Raw genomic sequence first — 15429 nt, 5'->3', positions numbered from 1 at the left:
GTTCAAGGTTCCATGATATTATAATACATAATTTTGTTGTTCGAATTCAATTACTTGACTTTACTAATGAAACTACATTAGTTGGAATGAAAGTTCAGTAATAAGGAGGTGATGTCCGTATTTTTCACTAAAAACAAGCAGCCTTTCAGTGTTCAATTCTCTCCTTTAAACCCATCGTTACTAGCCCTAACCACAAATGCAGACAATGGAATTTTTGGAAATGGAACATTATGTACGCTTAATATAACCCCATATGGAAAAATTCAAGAGGTAACAGCACACGACTGGCCGAACGCTTTGCTTGACGTACAATGGTCTCCCTCTTCAAAATTAATTTTAACTTCATCTGAAGATGGAACACTGCAGTTATGGAGTTTAACTGAAAACAGACTTCAGTCAAGTTTCTCTGCTCATAATCTGGAAGTTTCGAGTGTTGACTGGAAAACTGAATTTGTAATATTAAGTGCCTCGTGGGATTGTACCTTAAAAATATGGGACGCAGAAACATGTCAATGTATACGAAGTTTTAATGGACATTCAGGTGCAATACATGAAGCCCAATTCTCCCCAAAAATAACAAATCTCATTTCCTCAATATCATCAGATGGAACATTAAAACTATGGAGCAACGTTACTCCAAAATATTTAGCAACTATTAAGGTGCATGATGCAGAGGTTTTAAGCACTGATTGGAATTTACAGCAAGAACACATTTTAGTGACTAGTGCAAGTGATAGTTTAATAAGATATTGGGACATACGGAATTATCTCCAACCATTATTTCAACTTAAAGGAAGTGAAAGGGCAGTGGGTAAAGTTAGGTTTTCACCTCATTTTAATAACATCATTGCCTCAACTTCTTTTAATTGTTTCACACAGATAAGTGATATAAGATTAGGGAGAAAATTGGAAGTTTTTAGACATCATACAGGATTGGTGTCAGGCCTTGATTGGTGCAGGCATGAATTGGGTCAGTTAGCAGATTGTAGTTGGGACTGTTCAGTAATGGTATTCAAGTCAAATATGAATACAATCATGACAAATAAAATTTAGTCACAAAATAATCTTTCTATTTTATGTTAATGAACGTCATAAATTAAAACACTTTGACTGTTTAAACCTAGAGGTCCAGCAATACCACCCTCTGGCAACTTATATTCTAAATCTTGCAGCTTTCTATCTGGAGAAAATTCAAAAAGCTGTAAATTACTTTGAGCTAAATCTCTCAGGTTCCAAATTGCAACATTTTTAGCTTTCCCATGCCTGGCAATGACAAAAACATTATCTTGGGTCTGAATAACACCTGACACAACACACCAATGTGCTTTGTGTCCTCCATGCAGCCCTGGTGAGTTGTCCTTATTAGTGTCATAACTGAGAATCATTAAGTATTAATTTCACAGTGTATACTCGAAAAGTCAGCACAAGTAGTGTTTTAATTAACAATTGGTAATCTTTTCAAGAGAAAATAAAGTTTAATTATAAAGCTCTTAACATGCTTTAATTTGAAAAAGATCTAGTAAAATAGAAAATTATCCTAATTTTAATTTTATTCAAATTGCTAGGTGTCGAAAGATGGACATTATTTATAACACTTATTTTGTGGAAGAAAGTAAAGGGTTATAACATTTTTTCATGTATGTTTTCAACTGTATATTTGACAAAAGGATACGGTACCAACAACTTCCCTCTATTTAATAAGACATCCACAATTTCTTGACTCTCTAGATTACCATTATAAATTTCTATACCCTTGTCTCTAATAAACTCTTTTGCCAATGAATACATAAAATTGGTGCTGAAAATTTCTCCATTATGGCTAAATCCCATGTTTTGGGCATATTTAAAAACTGTATCTACTAATTCTTTAGAAGGTTGTTCCATTAAAATGGCCAATGCAACTAGGCCGCATTGTGGGCCATTTTGTAAATATCCCAATAAAGGAGTATAGTACCACTTCAAGGGATTAACTAGGTCTGTTCGACTGAATAAAGTGCATACTTTGTGCAGATCGGGATAAGGGTCAGCCCAGGTAAAATTCATAACAGTAGTAATAACACATAAATTTAAGATATAAAAAGAACAAATTTATAGAAAATTAGATAAAATTAAGAATATTTTTGACATTGGGAGATCTGTACTACTTTAAATAAAAATTAGAAATAAATATGAAACCTAACCACAAAAACGAAGAACAAACAGTGTAAATTGACAACTGTTATTCTACTTCGCAACAATGCTTCGTAGTGCGTATTGATAGAACGCGCTTTCTTATAGTATAAAACAACACTAATATATTCTAAATAGTTACTATCTCACCATTGATTGGATAGGATAGGAAGTCTTTCGGCAACAAAGAAACTAATGCGCGAAAAACATTGATAAATACCTGTTACTACGTATTCACGATCTCTCAAACTAACCAGATTTAATAGTATCAATGACAATAAACCTCTGAAACTATCGAATTTCGATTAAAGCTTCCTAATGTAAAGCAGTTATGATACTTCTATAGCTATGCAAGAATTAGATGACAAAATTGTGACCAAGAAAATACTACAAATCGTAAATATCCGCGGACAGTCAACACTTTTAGATTTCAGCACTGCCCATAAAATGCAAACTCTTTCTGCCAAACTAGATGTTATTATATATACGAAAACTCATGTTTGTCATGAGACCAACTGTATCAGTTGGTAGAAAACCTAATTAAGCTAGGACAAGGCAATATTTTAGGTTTTTTACTCGGAAAACCACGAATATCTCATCACTAAATTAAATGAATGTTTGTCTATTCAAAATGAATTAATACAACCATTGGTATCTGCCTAGATATATTACAGCAATAAGGGCATTACAATCAAGAATGTGTAGTTTCGTTGCGATATATCTTCCTAACACAACAAAATTTAATTCAATACGCCAAAGAGCTTCTGAAACCTGAATCTGCTGAGAAATTTAGTATAACCACAGACAGGTTTATTTTTAATATTTTTAATGAGCTAAATATTGTGAGGGAGCTATTCTGTTTAATTTATCGATTGTACTATTTTGTTTAGTTTTATGGGATTGGTTATATTTTATCAACCATATGTATTTGTGAAACGATAATAAAGCAATTTTTTATTAATTAATTGATATATTAATGTTTAAGCTAAACTAGCACATTGCTGGTACCATTTCGTTAAATTAGCATTAAGTTCGTTCGATATTCCACTCTGTCTGATAGCCGAAAATGCAGCAATATCAACAATGCTGATTTGATCTCGTCCTACCAACCATGGAAATTTGCCCAACGATTTGTTCAAAACTTGAAAAATATTTGTTCGCTCAGCCTTGGTCTTTGTGCGGGCTAATAGGTAGCACTGGTCCAAGAGTGAGTCAAGTTCAAGAGAATGCCTGTCAGAGTCATATGAAAGGTTTGTAGTTGCCAGTCGTGATAAGTATCGTAACACGTTCACCTCTCCAGAGACCAATGTGTGTGCCAGAAGTATTTCAGAGTTTGAGTTGACTGATTAGAGAAAATAGAAAATTACAACGATGGAGATTGAAATATTATTAACCAATATGGAAAATAGTACTTTACCACACAATGATTGTAACAATTGCAAATCACTAATTGAGTGTGGTATAGATACTTTCACCCATGTTAAGTACTTATTATTTACCTAACAAGTAGTGAAAGTATAATACTTTACTGCATTCTGATTACAATTGACCAAACGGAAAGTGGTATTTTGAGATTGTAAATATTTGAGGTAAAGCCACTTTGCCATACATTCGTAAGGAAAATATTCCTTTTATGAACACATGTATATCTGGTGTAAGCATAATTAAATAATAGCAAGTGGTAAACTCTTTACAGGCACACATCCCACAATAAAGGGTGCATTAATTAAACAAATAAATCGCTTACTGTTCTTCCAAATCAGACTAACAACGATCACTGGCACTCCTGCTACTGGTTGAAACTTCTCTAAAGTTTTTTTCAGTTGCACTGCAAGGTCTGGAAGTAAGGATATTGACGAGTGTAGATATGAGGTGACAACCAAAGCTACATCATTGCGCAGTAACTGCTGTAGCAGCTCCAAGAAATAAGGTGGAGCTGATGGGTTGACTGTAATAACTAAGCTATCAGGAAAAGAACTGACCTAAAAAAATATCACCTTATGAGGTTTTAGTCATGAAACTGCTTATTGTTGCTTACTTTTGTTGGAGTTTCATAACACTGTGGTGCTGTTTTTGGTAATTCACTTGAGGCAGCCCCATTCTGAATGTTCAAATCTTGTTTCAGGCTAAATATTTGTTGTTTTAACTGGGCCAGTTGTGCTAAAATGTCCTTTTGTCTAGCTTCTAGTTGAGCCATTCCAGGTACTCCCTGGCAGCTCTAAGGTCAAATTCTTAAATAAATACCTTATTTTTCATTTTCATATAGTTTAGATTATAGATATCAAATAACGCACTTTATTTATTATTTTTTTCTTTGCAATATTGTGAAGTTTTGGAGATTGGGGTTGAAATTTTAAGGAAGTATAAATGGAAATATTATGGAAAGCGTTGATTTAATAATTAAAAAACAAAGCAGTGATTAAATAAATAAAAGATAAAAAAACCTTTAAAAACTGTTTAACCTGGTCGAATATGTCCAACTTTTGGGTAGAAGCTGCAACGTGCTGACCAGCTTTGGATTCATGAATGTTACTCAATTCGTACATGCACTTGGGGATCTCCACAGCAAAATCGTGAACAACCAGGGGTTTTAAATGGTACATTTTTATAGGGGCCTTCATAATGCCTTTAATTATATCTTTTTAGTTTTTGCTTGCCAACTATTCCTAGAAATAACGTAATCCAACAGCTACTAGACCAGTTTTGTATTTTTTTATTCGATTCTTCCAACCCGACGACACTGTTCGGCATAAAACATCAGCTGATATGTGTCAGGTCTACCATGGTTGTTATTTTCTTTTGAAAAAAAATTATATAACTTTCAGTGTATGACAAGAAAAAGTACATGTGCCAGAAATATTATAGAACCACTGTGGAATTGAATTTAAACATTTTCATCATGTTTACAGACTTGCATGCTTAAATAACAAAAAACTATTTCTTAACTTTAACTTTACAATTGGCAACGCTGCAGGTGTATCTGAGTCAAAGGCGTACGAGTTCTGCAATTTCGATTAAAAAAAACTACAAATTTCAGTTACATTGACCGAGATCCAGAAACATCACTGGAAACCCTCATGATGAAGCCAATGTGAAACATACAAATGTATATCACTTTTGACCCAAACCAAAAATATCTTCTAACAATAGTTCCAAATGAATCAAATTCAGTCGAAATGAACCCGTAAATTTAGGATTTAAATATTCCCAGACTCCCCAATAAATAAAAAATAGTGAAGAAAATTGGCTTTTCAGAAAGAAAATTAATTTCACTTACAAAATAGAACCTTTTAATTTACCTTGAGTGTGGTAAATCTATTGCAGTCCTATTTATGGTCCTTTGAATTAGTAAGCCTTTGTTTAAACTGTAAAAATAAAATTTTGACTAAGAAATTTGTTTATGGCAATAATGTCTAAATGTTTTATGTAAATGTAAGTACATTACTCTTTCTCCTAATGCCACTAGAGCTTGGAAGAAGGCTTTGTAATCAAGATCCAAGAGCAGAGTGGCTTTCATTTGAACGTTTAAGAGGGGCAAAATGATTAATATTACTATTTTCCTTTTTTCTGTTTCTTGTTGAAATCTATTTAACCTATGCTTTTTTTAGAGACTCACTTTTGTACAATATTTAATTAGAATTAGCAATAACTGCTAATTGCTATTATATTGCGTAACTATCCAACTATTAGTTAAACAAAAAAAACTAACGCTCTTTAGTCGGAAATGTAAATTTGTTAAAAAAAATCTGTTTTTTCAAAGCAATTTTAGTCATTTTAAAATTACATACATAGCCATTCCAATATTAACTATTTGCACTAAAGGTTATTCTTTCATTCAAACTAGCAACTTGAGACGATATCTGGTATATTGGGGAAGCGTTTTACAGATTCTTCAAAATATTTATATACTCAAAGAAACGTAATCAAATAATAAAATTTCAACAATTTATTTATTTTATATCCTATTTTTACATTATATAAAACAAAATATGTTACATGTTACATGCAATAATGGATTTTTATATGATGTTTTATAAAACAATCCCCGAAATGCATTCCCAATTTTTCAGCACGTATCAAAATAATTGATTTCACGTCTTACCGCTAGGTTTACTACGATCAGAACAAACCTTATAATTCCTCTTTGTTACAAACTATTTTGTCAATGAATTCAGTGATAAATAACAGTTAAAAAAAATCGACTGGTTCTTTTATATTTGAAGCTATGTGTGGACCTGTTCATTTTTTGCGACATATAAATTGCATATTTGACAACATTTCTTGACATTCTCTGCACAGTACCCATTCTGAACTGTACATCTTCCGTAGTTTCATTTTCGCTATCTATAGTTCCAATTTTTCGTCTTCTCACACCTTCTACTTTGTCATTGTCGCTCCCGTTGGATATTTTGCACATAAATGATCTGATCTATATCTATATTTATAGAGCATTAAAATTTTTAAACCGTTATTTTCACTTGTAAGACTGCTTCAGAATATTGCTGAACTCAGACTTTTGCCGAAACTGCAGGCCGAAATAAAAAATTTATATTAAATCAAACAAACAAATCAAGTTCCAGAAACATATCCTATTCTAAAACGTACGGTGCCAGTACACCAGGGCGATGTACCGGCGCCCTTCGAGTACACGAGTAATACCACCTGCATGCTGTAGTGGCGTCATTCAAGTGTAAAAACTTAATATTCCAACTTAGGAAAAAGCAATGTTGGATAGAAGAGGTATCGCGCGACTAAGTTGTCCATCTGGACAAATTCTCAGAAAGACGATAAGTAATAACATGAGATCATGTCATATCATAACGTACATTCTTTAGGTAGTTTGACCCTAGCTTACAAACTGGGGATTCCCTCTCTAACAACCAATTTTTTCTTCCAATTACAGCCATTTTGTGAAAATAAAACTCTTCCATTTCATTTGCATACCAACACTTATTAACAAATATCATCTTTTCTCCTTTAAGTATGTACATTCCACCCTTCACCATAGCCTTTCTTCCAAGTAAATCTTCCCTTGAATCTACAAACAACTGGTTTAGCTTTGTTTTTAAGTCTTTGGTTCTAGATTCCATAGCCTCAATTAATATGGCATCTCTAGCACTATCATATTGTCCTGATGGTTTATTTTCTTGAGGCTCTGGTATTTGTTTTGGGATATTTAACCTGCACAATACCCTTTCCATGTTTTGATCTTCAATTAGTATCCACTTGAATCCGAAGGATTGTGCAACAGAAACTATTTTTCCACATATCATTATATTAACTATTGGCACGTCCTCAACCACACCATTATTAAGAGCCCTTGAGATCACTATTATAGTTTTTTTGACCCAATTGTCATAAAAATTTTCAATTTTCATCCTTCCAATCTCTTCACAAAATGCTGCATAGGTTCGATTGAGTAATTGTTCACTCCAAGGTATCATAAGTTCATTGGAGCATAATGCAAGTTGATTTTCCAATTGTGTTTTAGCAACTGCATCATGTTCTTCCTGATTCACATCAAGCAAGTGTTGAAATTCTGAAAATAAGTCCTTTTTAAGGACATTAAATGCCAATTTATTAATTTAATTTAATGTGAACCATTTTCAATTTACCATTTATATTAACAGGCCTTGAAGCAGAAATTATTTCTTCAGAAATGGGAACTACTTCCATAGGAAGATCAAAAGACGTAGTTGCAGGAGGTACTTCCTCAATAGTAGGAAATACTTTCACAATAGCAGGAGATATTTTTAGAGAAGTAAGAGCTGCTTCTCTATCTCTCATTAAATTTGCATATTCATCTTCACTGCTAAATACAATTTTATATATAAGGTGCATCAGAGAAAAGTGCTATAAATTTAACATATTCTAGGTCCTAAAAGGGATCAAAACTGCATATAAACATGTATCAAAGAACACTTTTTTCTCCATATACAGGTTGTGAAAGTTAGATCCTAAGGGCCATTTTTATTAATATTTACTTAAACAAGAAATTAAATTTTTTTACAATGACATTTTCTGGAATTTTGCTAATTAAATTATTAATTAAATTATTTTCATTTAAAACCTCTAATTGAATAATAAATTTATGAGATGAATTAAAACCCATCTTCCAAAACTAACCTTTTAAGCTCTGGATAGTTTTTTGATACATGTTTATATAACATTCTCATTCTACTTTGAGAGCCTAGAATATATTGTTCAATTTATGTTCTTATTTTGAGAGATACTTTGAATATCTATGGCATAAGAAACCTTGTTTAATTTACCTTAACTCTATAACATCTTCACCTATATAAGTTAATTCTTCTTCAATATATTCCACTAGTATTTTTTCTGGATTGGACTATATTTTCCATAGACACACTGTTCCCATCACTATCAATAGAATTTAATTTTCTATTAGAGTATTTAAAGATCACAGGGAGAAAACAGAATTATGAACGGAAAAACCGGACTTTAAAATTTGGAACTTCTAAGATTTTACACATTGAAAAGATCACATCCCACTTGCATAAAAAAGAACTGTGTATTTACCTAATTTTTACAGTTCATCGATGAATAATTTCTCTCTATATTGATAGGATTATAGAGTGATTTCATTTGGACATGTTCTGCTTATCTTGATTTAATTTCTATGCAAATTCAAATTTATGTTTTAATTATTTTAGGTTAGGAGATCAATTACTGTAGCTATAAAGAAGTAACGCTAGATTGCAGAGCTGCAGCTCACTTTAAAAGTTACAGTTTTACGATGAATATTAGACATTTTATTCGCCATAGGTGGTGAAAGGACGTTTTACGAAACCTCAGACTATACAAAGTACGATTTAAAAAAAAATTTTAACCCCGGAGAATGAAATTTATGAGTTTCTATCAAGTAATAAATAAAGTGCGCTCCCAAGCCGGTTCTAGTAGATTTCTTGCGACCTCACAAGTATTTAGGGAAAATCGAAAGAATGTCGTGGAATTGGCAACAGTGTCGACACCACAGAATGACAACGACACTTTGTCGTCACCACCTCCTTCTATACATTATACTTAAGTCAGTAGTTTGCTCCTTGTGGGGGTTATGGTGTATATGTTTTTTAGTTTTTAGAATTAAAAGAAATATAAGGAAATAAAACGACAAACAGAAAACATGTAATTGAAAAATAAATCACAGCAATTTACTCAAGAATCTGCTAATGACAAAAAAAAAAACATGGTATGCCCTTGGATTATTTTACCTAACTTTTTTGGACCTATATTTTCATATCTCTTCCCAGAAATGCAATGCCTCAGCAAGACTAGAATAGTTATTATAAATATTATAGTTGAGTGTGCTACTTATCACTCTTTGTAGTTAATAGTTGTTAAAACTGATGTCCACAGGAACTCTATTATTAAATACAAACAGCCGACCTGAAGATCCCGATAATCTATTGAAGCAATTGCTAGATTATGTTCAGCGATGCCAAAGGAGGTATTTTTATATAAGTGATTTCTATTTTGTTTTCTCAATAACTAATTAACACTAATTCAGAGTTCTTAAGAAGTAAACAGTGGGAAAATTAAACATCGAGTGTTTACTGCTTATTTCATACTTGCTCATACCTAATACCATTATTGAACTCTGAATTAGCATTTACTCCAGACACCTTTCTTCATATTGAGTATTTTCCACTCTTTATGTTAAGACAATTTAATACTACAAAAAGGATTTAAATTAGACCTAAGTACATTTTTTCTTTAGGTATGGAGGTAAAAATATATTAGCAACTGAATTTGACTCACATGTAGCAGGTTTATGCATTTGCCTCGAAGCTGTATTTTTACATGGACTTCGAACTAAACCTTTAACAAATCAAGTTAATACAAAGTTGAAACAAGTTTCTGATATTGTGGCACATAGTTTAAATATCAAACAAGAGAGTGTTTGTAAGTAATCATGTGAATGTTTTTACCCTTGTAGCTGCATATATTTTTCACATCTTTTCTCATTTTGAAACATTTTTGTGTTATTGTTTCAAATTGTGTGATGCTAAAACCTTTATTTCTACCACACTTTTTTAGCCTTTTGGGCATTTATTGAAAATCACCTTACAAGTCATGAACAGGAAAGATTTAACATTTTGAAACATGTGTGGACTGACATTGGTAGATGTAAAGCTTGGATAAGGGCTTCTTTAAATGAAAAATCATTAGAAAGGTTTGTTATATCTAATAATAAAGCTATTGATAAGATATAGAAGAAAAATTTATAGATATTTTCACATTGTTTTAAGTGACAAAAATATTTTGAAAGATCATTATGAATCCTGGGCCATTATTAGAGATGAAGAGAGAAACAGCATGTTACCCAATATGGCAGCAGGTAAGCAATGAGCTATGAATTATTTAGGTAAATCCCACCACAATACTTTACTTTTTTATATTACATGACAGGTTTGGGATCCATCTTATTTGCAATAAGCATTGATAAATTGGAATTTAATGTATCTATATCACCAAGACCAGTGCTGATAAATCACCATGATGAGCCAGTTATAGCAGTACCAATTCCTGGTAATTTTCACCATCAAATTTTGCTAATTTTTATTTCTAAAACAACTTTGTTTCAGACAATAAAATTAGGAATACTAAAAGTAAAAAAAAGGTTGCAAGGAAGATAATTTCCTTTGAGGATGATGATACTGTGCTTTCTACAAGCATTCCCTCTAATTCGAGTTTGAGCACTTGTTCTGATAGCAGTAGCTTAGAAAATAAACATAAAGGTCCAATTTAGTAATCTTTATATGATGTACCTAGTATTTCAATGATAATTTTGTTCCTTATACTTAGTTGTCAACACTGAAGATATGGAAAATCCACATTCAACTGGCAGTGTAATAGCTCAGGAAAATATCCAATCAGACAGTATTAGACAAAGTGATAAAGTTCAGCTTCATCATACTGAAAAATCGCTAGAAAAGGACAGCGAATACAGCGAGAAACGGAAGGGCACTAGAAATCTCCCTATGGATATGGGAAAGCACAGATTTTCATCAACTGTACCTGAGAGTTTAACTCCAATTAATCAAAATAATATCGGAGAATTAACTCCAGTATCAGTGGAACGGATAAGAGGTATTTGATAATGAATATTTTGAGAGAAAAATTATCAAAGAAATGATTTTAGATTGCAATGAACCTCCAGACTCATCAGATGATATTTTAGAAGTACCTACAGACATATCAGCAGTCTTGACTGTGGTTGAAAACAAGAATCTGGAAGAGATTAGAAGACGGTAGGATAATAACAGTCAATTCGGAACTAAAAAACAGATTATTATTTTTTCGTTAGAGATGAAAGGATTAAACTATTAAGCAAAGAGAATGACGCACTTAAACAGCAAGTTAAAAAGTATGTGGGCGCAATACAAATGCTCAGGCGGGATGATGAAAGTATGCAAAAGGCATTAGATGGATTACAACTAGAAACTCCACCGGATTATAAAGGAGAGGCCAAAGTTTATGAACAAAAGCTTGTACAGGTGAGAATAATATATTTTAAGTGTCAAAAGAACTAGTAAGTTTCGCTTGGAAAAGGATAGATTAGATTAATTATGATTGGGCATTAATGTGTCCTTCCACCGTAACCTAAAAATCTATTGTGTGTCAATATCCTCAATATCTTACGAACAGTTTTAATTTTCTAAGAAGACAATTATGGCGTTAAGTGAGATTTTGTGGATGTCCGATCCCAGCAGTTTTCCTAGTAGTGTTTAGTCTGTTTGGCCCTTCACTGGCCTTTTTTGCCAATCTATAGGCATACCATAACCTAATGAAAAAATATTGATGCGTGTTTCCCTAAACTCATCTGGAATCCGTGAAAAAATTTGAGCTTTTTAGGTGTATGCTCCACTTTTCTTTGTATTCCCTTATCAATACGTTTTCATCGTTACGTATATTCCAGATATCGTTTGGGTATGAATAAACTATGTTTTTACTGACAGATTGTTGAATCAATAAGTTTAAAATAAGGCGCAGTCTAAGATTTCATCCTGCTCCTTGTTTTTCCAAAATATAAAATTTAAGTAGGGTAAGTTTGTTTTTGCATAAGCTTTTCTCCAGTAGAATTTTAAAATTACCACCGTAAACTACAGACTTTTGGATGGCCCATATTTTGGTTGGATTAAGCTTAATAAGGCATAAAAACCCACGTATGAGCGTACAGTCATCGATTTCAGATGTCTGATAAATGCATGCACATAATGCAGTATATAGTCTGTGGGGGTTCTTAAAATCTGTATTGAATAAAAGCAATATTAAGACAACACTTATCAGGTAGCAGAAATGCATGCAGAACTGATGGACTTTAACGTCATGTTACAAAAAACCTTGCATCTAAAAGACGCAACTGTAGAACGACTGACGCGTGAATTAGAAGAATTAAGAGGACCCATGGGCGTTGATCAGGAAACTGAAGGCTCAAGAGGAAATGTTAACGTGTGGATTCCGTCGGCATTCCTCACTGGTATATTTCTTTGTTACACATATGTCTAAATTAATTGTTATAATTGGGCTTATTGTTAGGATCAGGTTCTAATTCTCACCACGTATACCAAATATTTCTCAGAGCAGGCAATGATGAATGGAATATATACAGAAGATATGCACAGTTTTATGCTTTACATTCCGATTTGAAGAAACTAGATCCTGCCGTGGGGACATTTGATTTTCCTCCAAAGAAAAGCATTGGAAAGAAGGTTCGCTAACCAATCGTTTTTGGTAGTTTGTTTGTAAGGAAAATTTTAGGATTCAAATTTAGTTGAAGAAAGGCGAAAACGTCTGCAAATCTACCTTAGAAAAGTTATCGCCCATTGGCCGGAATTATCCCATTGCAGCAATAGATTTTTGTTGGAGCAACATTTGTCTTTTTTCAAGTAGTAGCACATCATACTTTTGCTTTTTGTTTTGTTATAAATATTGAAATTTTGTAGAGATCAACAAGAAGATGAAGCTAAAAGGAACATGTTTAATTCAAGACGGCCTGGCAATTCCAGCAATTATTCGGGTTTATAAGAGGGAATGTTTTACGCTAAATCTTGTGATAGGTGGGGATCTGGTAATGTATCAATTTGACTCATTTAAGTAGGTCAATCCTATTATTATATAAAGCATTATTATTTTGAGAATATGAATTTCCCTATTTAATTTTAATATACACATGTATTTATAGAGCACATATAATTAATGCCAAAAATCAAGGATATTTCCATATAAAAATAAAGAATTGCTTACATCGCTCATTAACTGTATCAATTGTTATTATAGGTATAGAACCCTTTTATGAAATAATATACAGTATGTTCCACAATAGATGAAACAATAAGACTAGATACTCCAATAAATAGAAAAACTCAACACAATGTTATAAATCTATACTATATTCTCTATAAAGGAATGTATCTCAAAAATACGAATTTGACGCATGAATACAGAGAATCTATTCCAACACAAAACAAACTCCATATTTCAACAAAATGAATTGAGTAACAAATAATATAAAATAGTATAATAAGTAAATTCTATTTTGACTTTGTAACTTCCTGTTGGCGCCTTTGGTTCGCCAGATAGATAGTCCAGAAGAATCCTATTAAATTAACAACCAAAACTCTTAGCTGAAAGAAATATTTATCTAATAAAAATCATTGTTTACATTATAATTAAATGATTAGCTCACCATAGGGGGCACCACACTAAGATTCAAGAATTGCAAAATGGTTAAGTACTTCCAGCTAGATGTCAGTACCACCCAGTATAAACCCTTGAGCTGCTGAAGGGCAGTTTCATGATCTTTGCCTTCAAACCTGGCCAGTGCATAAAGAGCGAAAGCCTATGATATAATGTTATTGTTTTGTACTTTCAAGTAAAAAAGTAAAGCACCTGATATAAAGGAGAGTAGACTAGCCTTTCCAAAATTAGTCTTTTGGCAACAGCAAAGGAGGCTTCTTCAGGTACAGCCCATTCTAAGAATGTGTAGAAGTAATGGGGAATTGAACCACCAAAAAGAAGTCTAAATATAGCAGGAGAATTTATTTTAAAAATGTAATATGGTTTGGGGGCCAAGTTATTTTCATACACTACATTAAAATCTTAATCAATGTCTTGTACCTTACCCAAATGCTCCATAGGCTGCAAGGTTATGGAAATTGATAATTTTACCATCAGCGATTCTTTGGGAAACATAATTTCCAGCTAGAGCTACCAAGCAACTAAAAGAAAATTCCCATGCATTCACGTCTCTTATGCTATAAATACTTACCAACTAATTGCTTTAGTCCTTATTGGATGTTCATTCAACTCCATAAAATAGAAACTTAAAGCTTGAATAATTGGTTTGGAGAGGGACATGTTTTGATATAGTTGCTCTTTATGAAAGTCCAATAAATCGACAGGAAATGTGATAAGCTATTTAGTAAACTGCTAGAAACTCAAATAAATATTAGAAAAAAACAACGCGCAGTCACTCCTAAATGAGATCTAGTTTTAGTATTTGAACTTTGTCTCTCGTCAAACTCCCACCTCTCCATACGCTACGGAAAGACGTTTCTGTTTTTAAGTTTTAAATAAATTGATAAAAACTTTGATTACTATGATAATGCATCTTTTTGTTTGCAATTTTTAATTTATGGCACGGTTTAAGGTTATGCATTCCGTCAAATAAGAATATTCGCCAAGCTATGATGTTGCATCTAGCAACGTTGGATACAAATGAAGTCTGATCACTTTACCGTGTTTGACCGCTGTAAGGATCACTATAACAACTTGTTCTAAAATGTGCCAAAAACACGTCAAATACAAACAAATCTCACGAGTTATTGGCCTCCGTGTATTCGGACTAACATTAAAAAATTTACATCGAAAATTAAGTATAATAAATATAATCATTCTTGCAGGTTTACCTTTAGTTAAACACAAATTCGAATTCTATAGCTCCCAATGTTTAGTTAATTAGTTAAATTAATTTTCTTTACGAAATTATATGGGAGATATTCAATTCCATGAATAGTTATACCTAGAAAATTCATACACGACCACGTCCCAATAGGTAGCCCACCATGAAATGACTTTTGTACCGCTAAAAACCAAATACTTTGAATTTCATTCTCCTCAAACATAACAAAAACTACTCCTCATTATAAAAAAAAATGGAAATAGGACGTTATTAATACACTTTTTTCCGAAAAATTCTCCTCCGTGACTTGTCTTGTAAGAGGCCAGGTAGATAGA

At 32.5% G+C, this 15429-nt stretch overlaps 6 protein-coding genes across 9 annotated transcripts; 2 read left to right on the top strand and 4 right to left on the bottom strand.

Annotated features, from left to right (window-relative positions):
• Nucleotides 1-52: 52 nt before the first annotated feature.
• On the top strand, nt 53-1064 carry Pex7 (Peroxin 7). Its single transcript, XM_066389020.1, has one exon. The coding sequence runs from the start codon at nt 112-114 to the stop codon at nt 1051-1053; it is 942 nt and encodes a 313-aa protein (XP_066245117.1). The 5' UTR covers nt 53-111; the 3' UTR covers nt 1054-1064.
• On the bottom strand, nt 1049-2146 carry LOC136408169 (actin maturation protease). 2 transcript variants are annotated; one of them, XM_066389022.1, is made up of 3 exons: nt 1673-2146; nt 1318-1374; nt 1049-1263 (listed from the first exon to the last, which is right to left on the bottom strand). In XM_066389022.1, the coding sequence occupies exons 1-3, from the start codon at nt 2041-2043 to the stop codon at nt 1080-1082; spliced, it is 612 nt and encodes a 203-aa protein (XP_066245119.1). In that variant the 5' UTR covers nt 2044-2146; the 3' UTR covers nt 1049-1079. The 2 variants fall into 2 exon arrangements, with proteins under 2 accessions (XP_066245119.1, XP_066245118.1); XM_066389021.1 differs by having other exon boundaries at nt 1049-1374; nt 1673-2144.
• Nucleotides 2147-3115: 969 nt separating this feature from the next.
• On the bottom strand, nt 3116-4849 carry AIMP2 (aaRS-interacting multifunctional protein 2). Of its 2 annotated transcripts, none has more exons than XM_066389018.1 (4): nt 4614-4849; nt 4208-4387; nt 3917-4151; nt 3116-3511 (listed from the first exon to the last, which is right to left on the bottom strand). In XM_066389018.1, exons 1-4 carry the CDS (start codon nt 4788-4790, stop codon nt 3150-3152), a joined length of 954 nt encoding a protein of 317 aa, XP_066245115.1. In that variant the 5' UTR covers nt 4791-4849; the 3' UTR covers nt 3116-3149. The 2 variants fall into 2 exon arrangements, with proteins under 2 accessions (XP_066245115.1, XP_066245116.1); XM_066389019.1 differs by having other exon boundaries at nt 4632-4848.
• Nucleotides 4850-6181: 1332 nt separating this feature from the next.
• LOC136408158 (uncharacterized) lies at nt 6182-8800 on the bottom strand. 2 transcript variants are annotated; one of them, XM_066389002.1, is made up of 4 exons: nt 8710-8800; nt 8442-8550; nt 7785-7981; nt 6182-7721 (listed from the first exon to the last, which is right to left on the bottom strand). In XM_066389002.1, the coding sequence occupies exons 3-4, from the start codon at nt 7785-7787 to the stop codon at nt 6975-6977; spliced, it is 750 nt and encodes a 249-aa protein (XP_066245099.1). In that variant the 5' UTR covers nt 7788-7981; nt 8442-8550; nt 8710-8800; the 3' UTR covers nt 6182-6974. The 2 variants fall into 2 exon arrangements, with proteins under 2 accessions (XP_066245099.1, XP_066245098.1); XM_066389001.1 differs by lacking the exon at nt 8710-8800 and having other exon boundaries at nt 8442-8565.
• A 428-nt stretch (nt 8801-9228) lies between these two features.
• On the top strand, nt 9229-13386 carry LOC136408207 (sorting nexin-29). Its single transcript, XM_066389076.1, has 14 exons — nt 9229-9379; nt 9441-9637; nt 9908-10092; nt 10228-10363; nt 10419-10528; nt 10600-10719; nt 10776-10928; nt 10996-11280; nt 11333-11441; nt 11498-11687; nt 12481-12670; nt 12730-12902; nt 12952-13079; nt 13137-13386. The coding sequence occupies exons 2-14, from the start codon at nt 9537-9539 to the stop codon at nt 13216-13218; spliced, it is 1962 nt and encodes a 653-aa protein (XP_066245173.1). The 5' UTR covers nt 9229-9379; nt 9441-9536; the 3' UTR covers nt 13219-13386.
• Nucleotides 13387-13585: 199 nt separating this feature from the next.
• On the bottom strand, nt 13586-14707 carry LOC136408214 (peroxisomal membrane protein 2). The gene is made up of 5 exons (XM_066389090.1): nt 14462-14707; nt 14316-14411; nt 14083-14212; nt 13880-14032; nt 13586-13817 (listed from the first exon to the last, which is right to left on the bottom strand). Exons 1-5 carry the CDS (start codon nt 14548-14550, stop codon nt 13725-13727), a joined length of 561 nt encoding a protein of 186 aa, XP_066245187.1. The 5' UTR covers nt 14551-14707; the 3' UTR covers nt 13586-13724.
• Between the last annotated feature and the right edge of the window lie 722 nt (nt 14708-15429).

Source organism: Euwallacea similis, chromosome 4, assembly GCF_039881205.1.
Source record: "Euwallacea similis isolate ESF13 chromosome 4, ESF131.1, whole genome shotgun sequence".
NCBI lineage: Eukaryota > Metazoa > Arthropoda > Insecta > Coleoptera > Curculionidae > Euwallacea > Euwallacea similis.
Note: the sequence above shows the minus strand (reverse complement) of the source record. Positions and strands in the feature narration are given on the sequence as shown.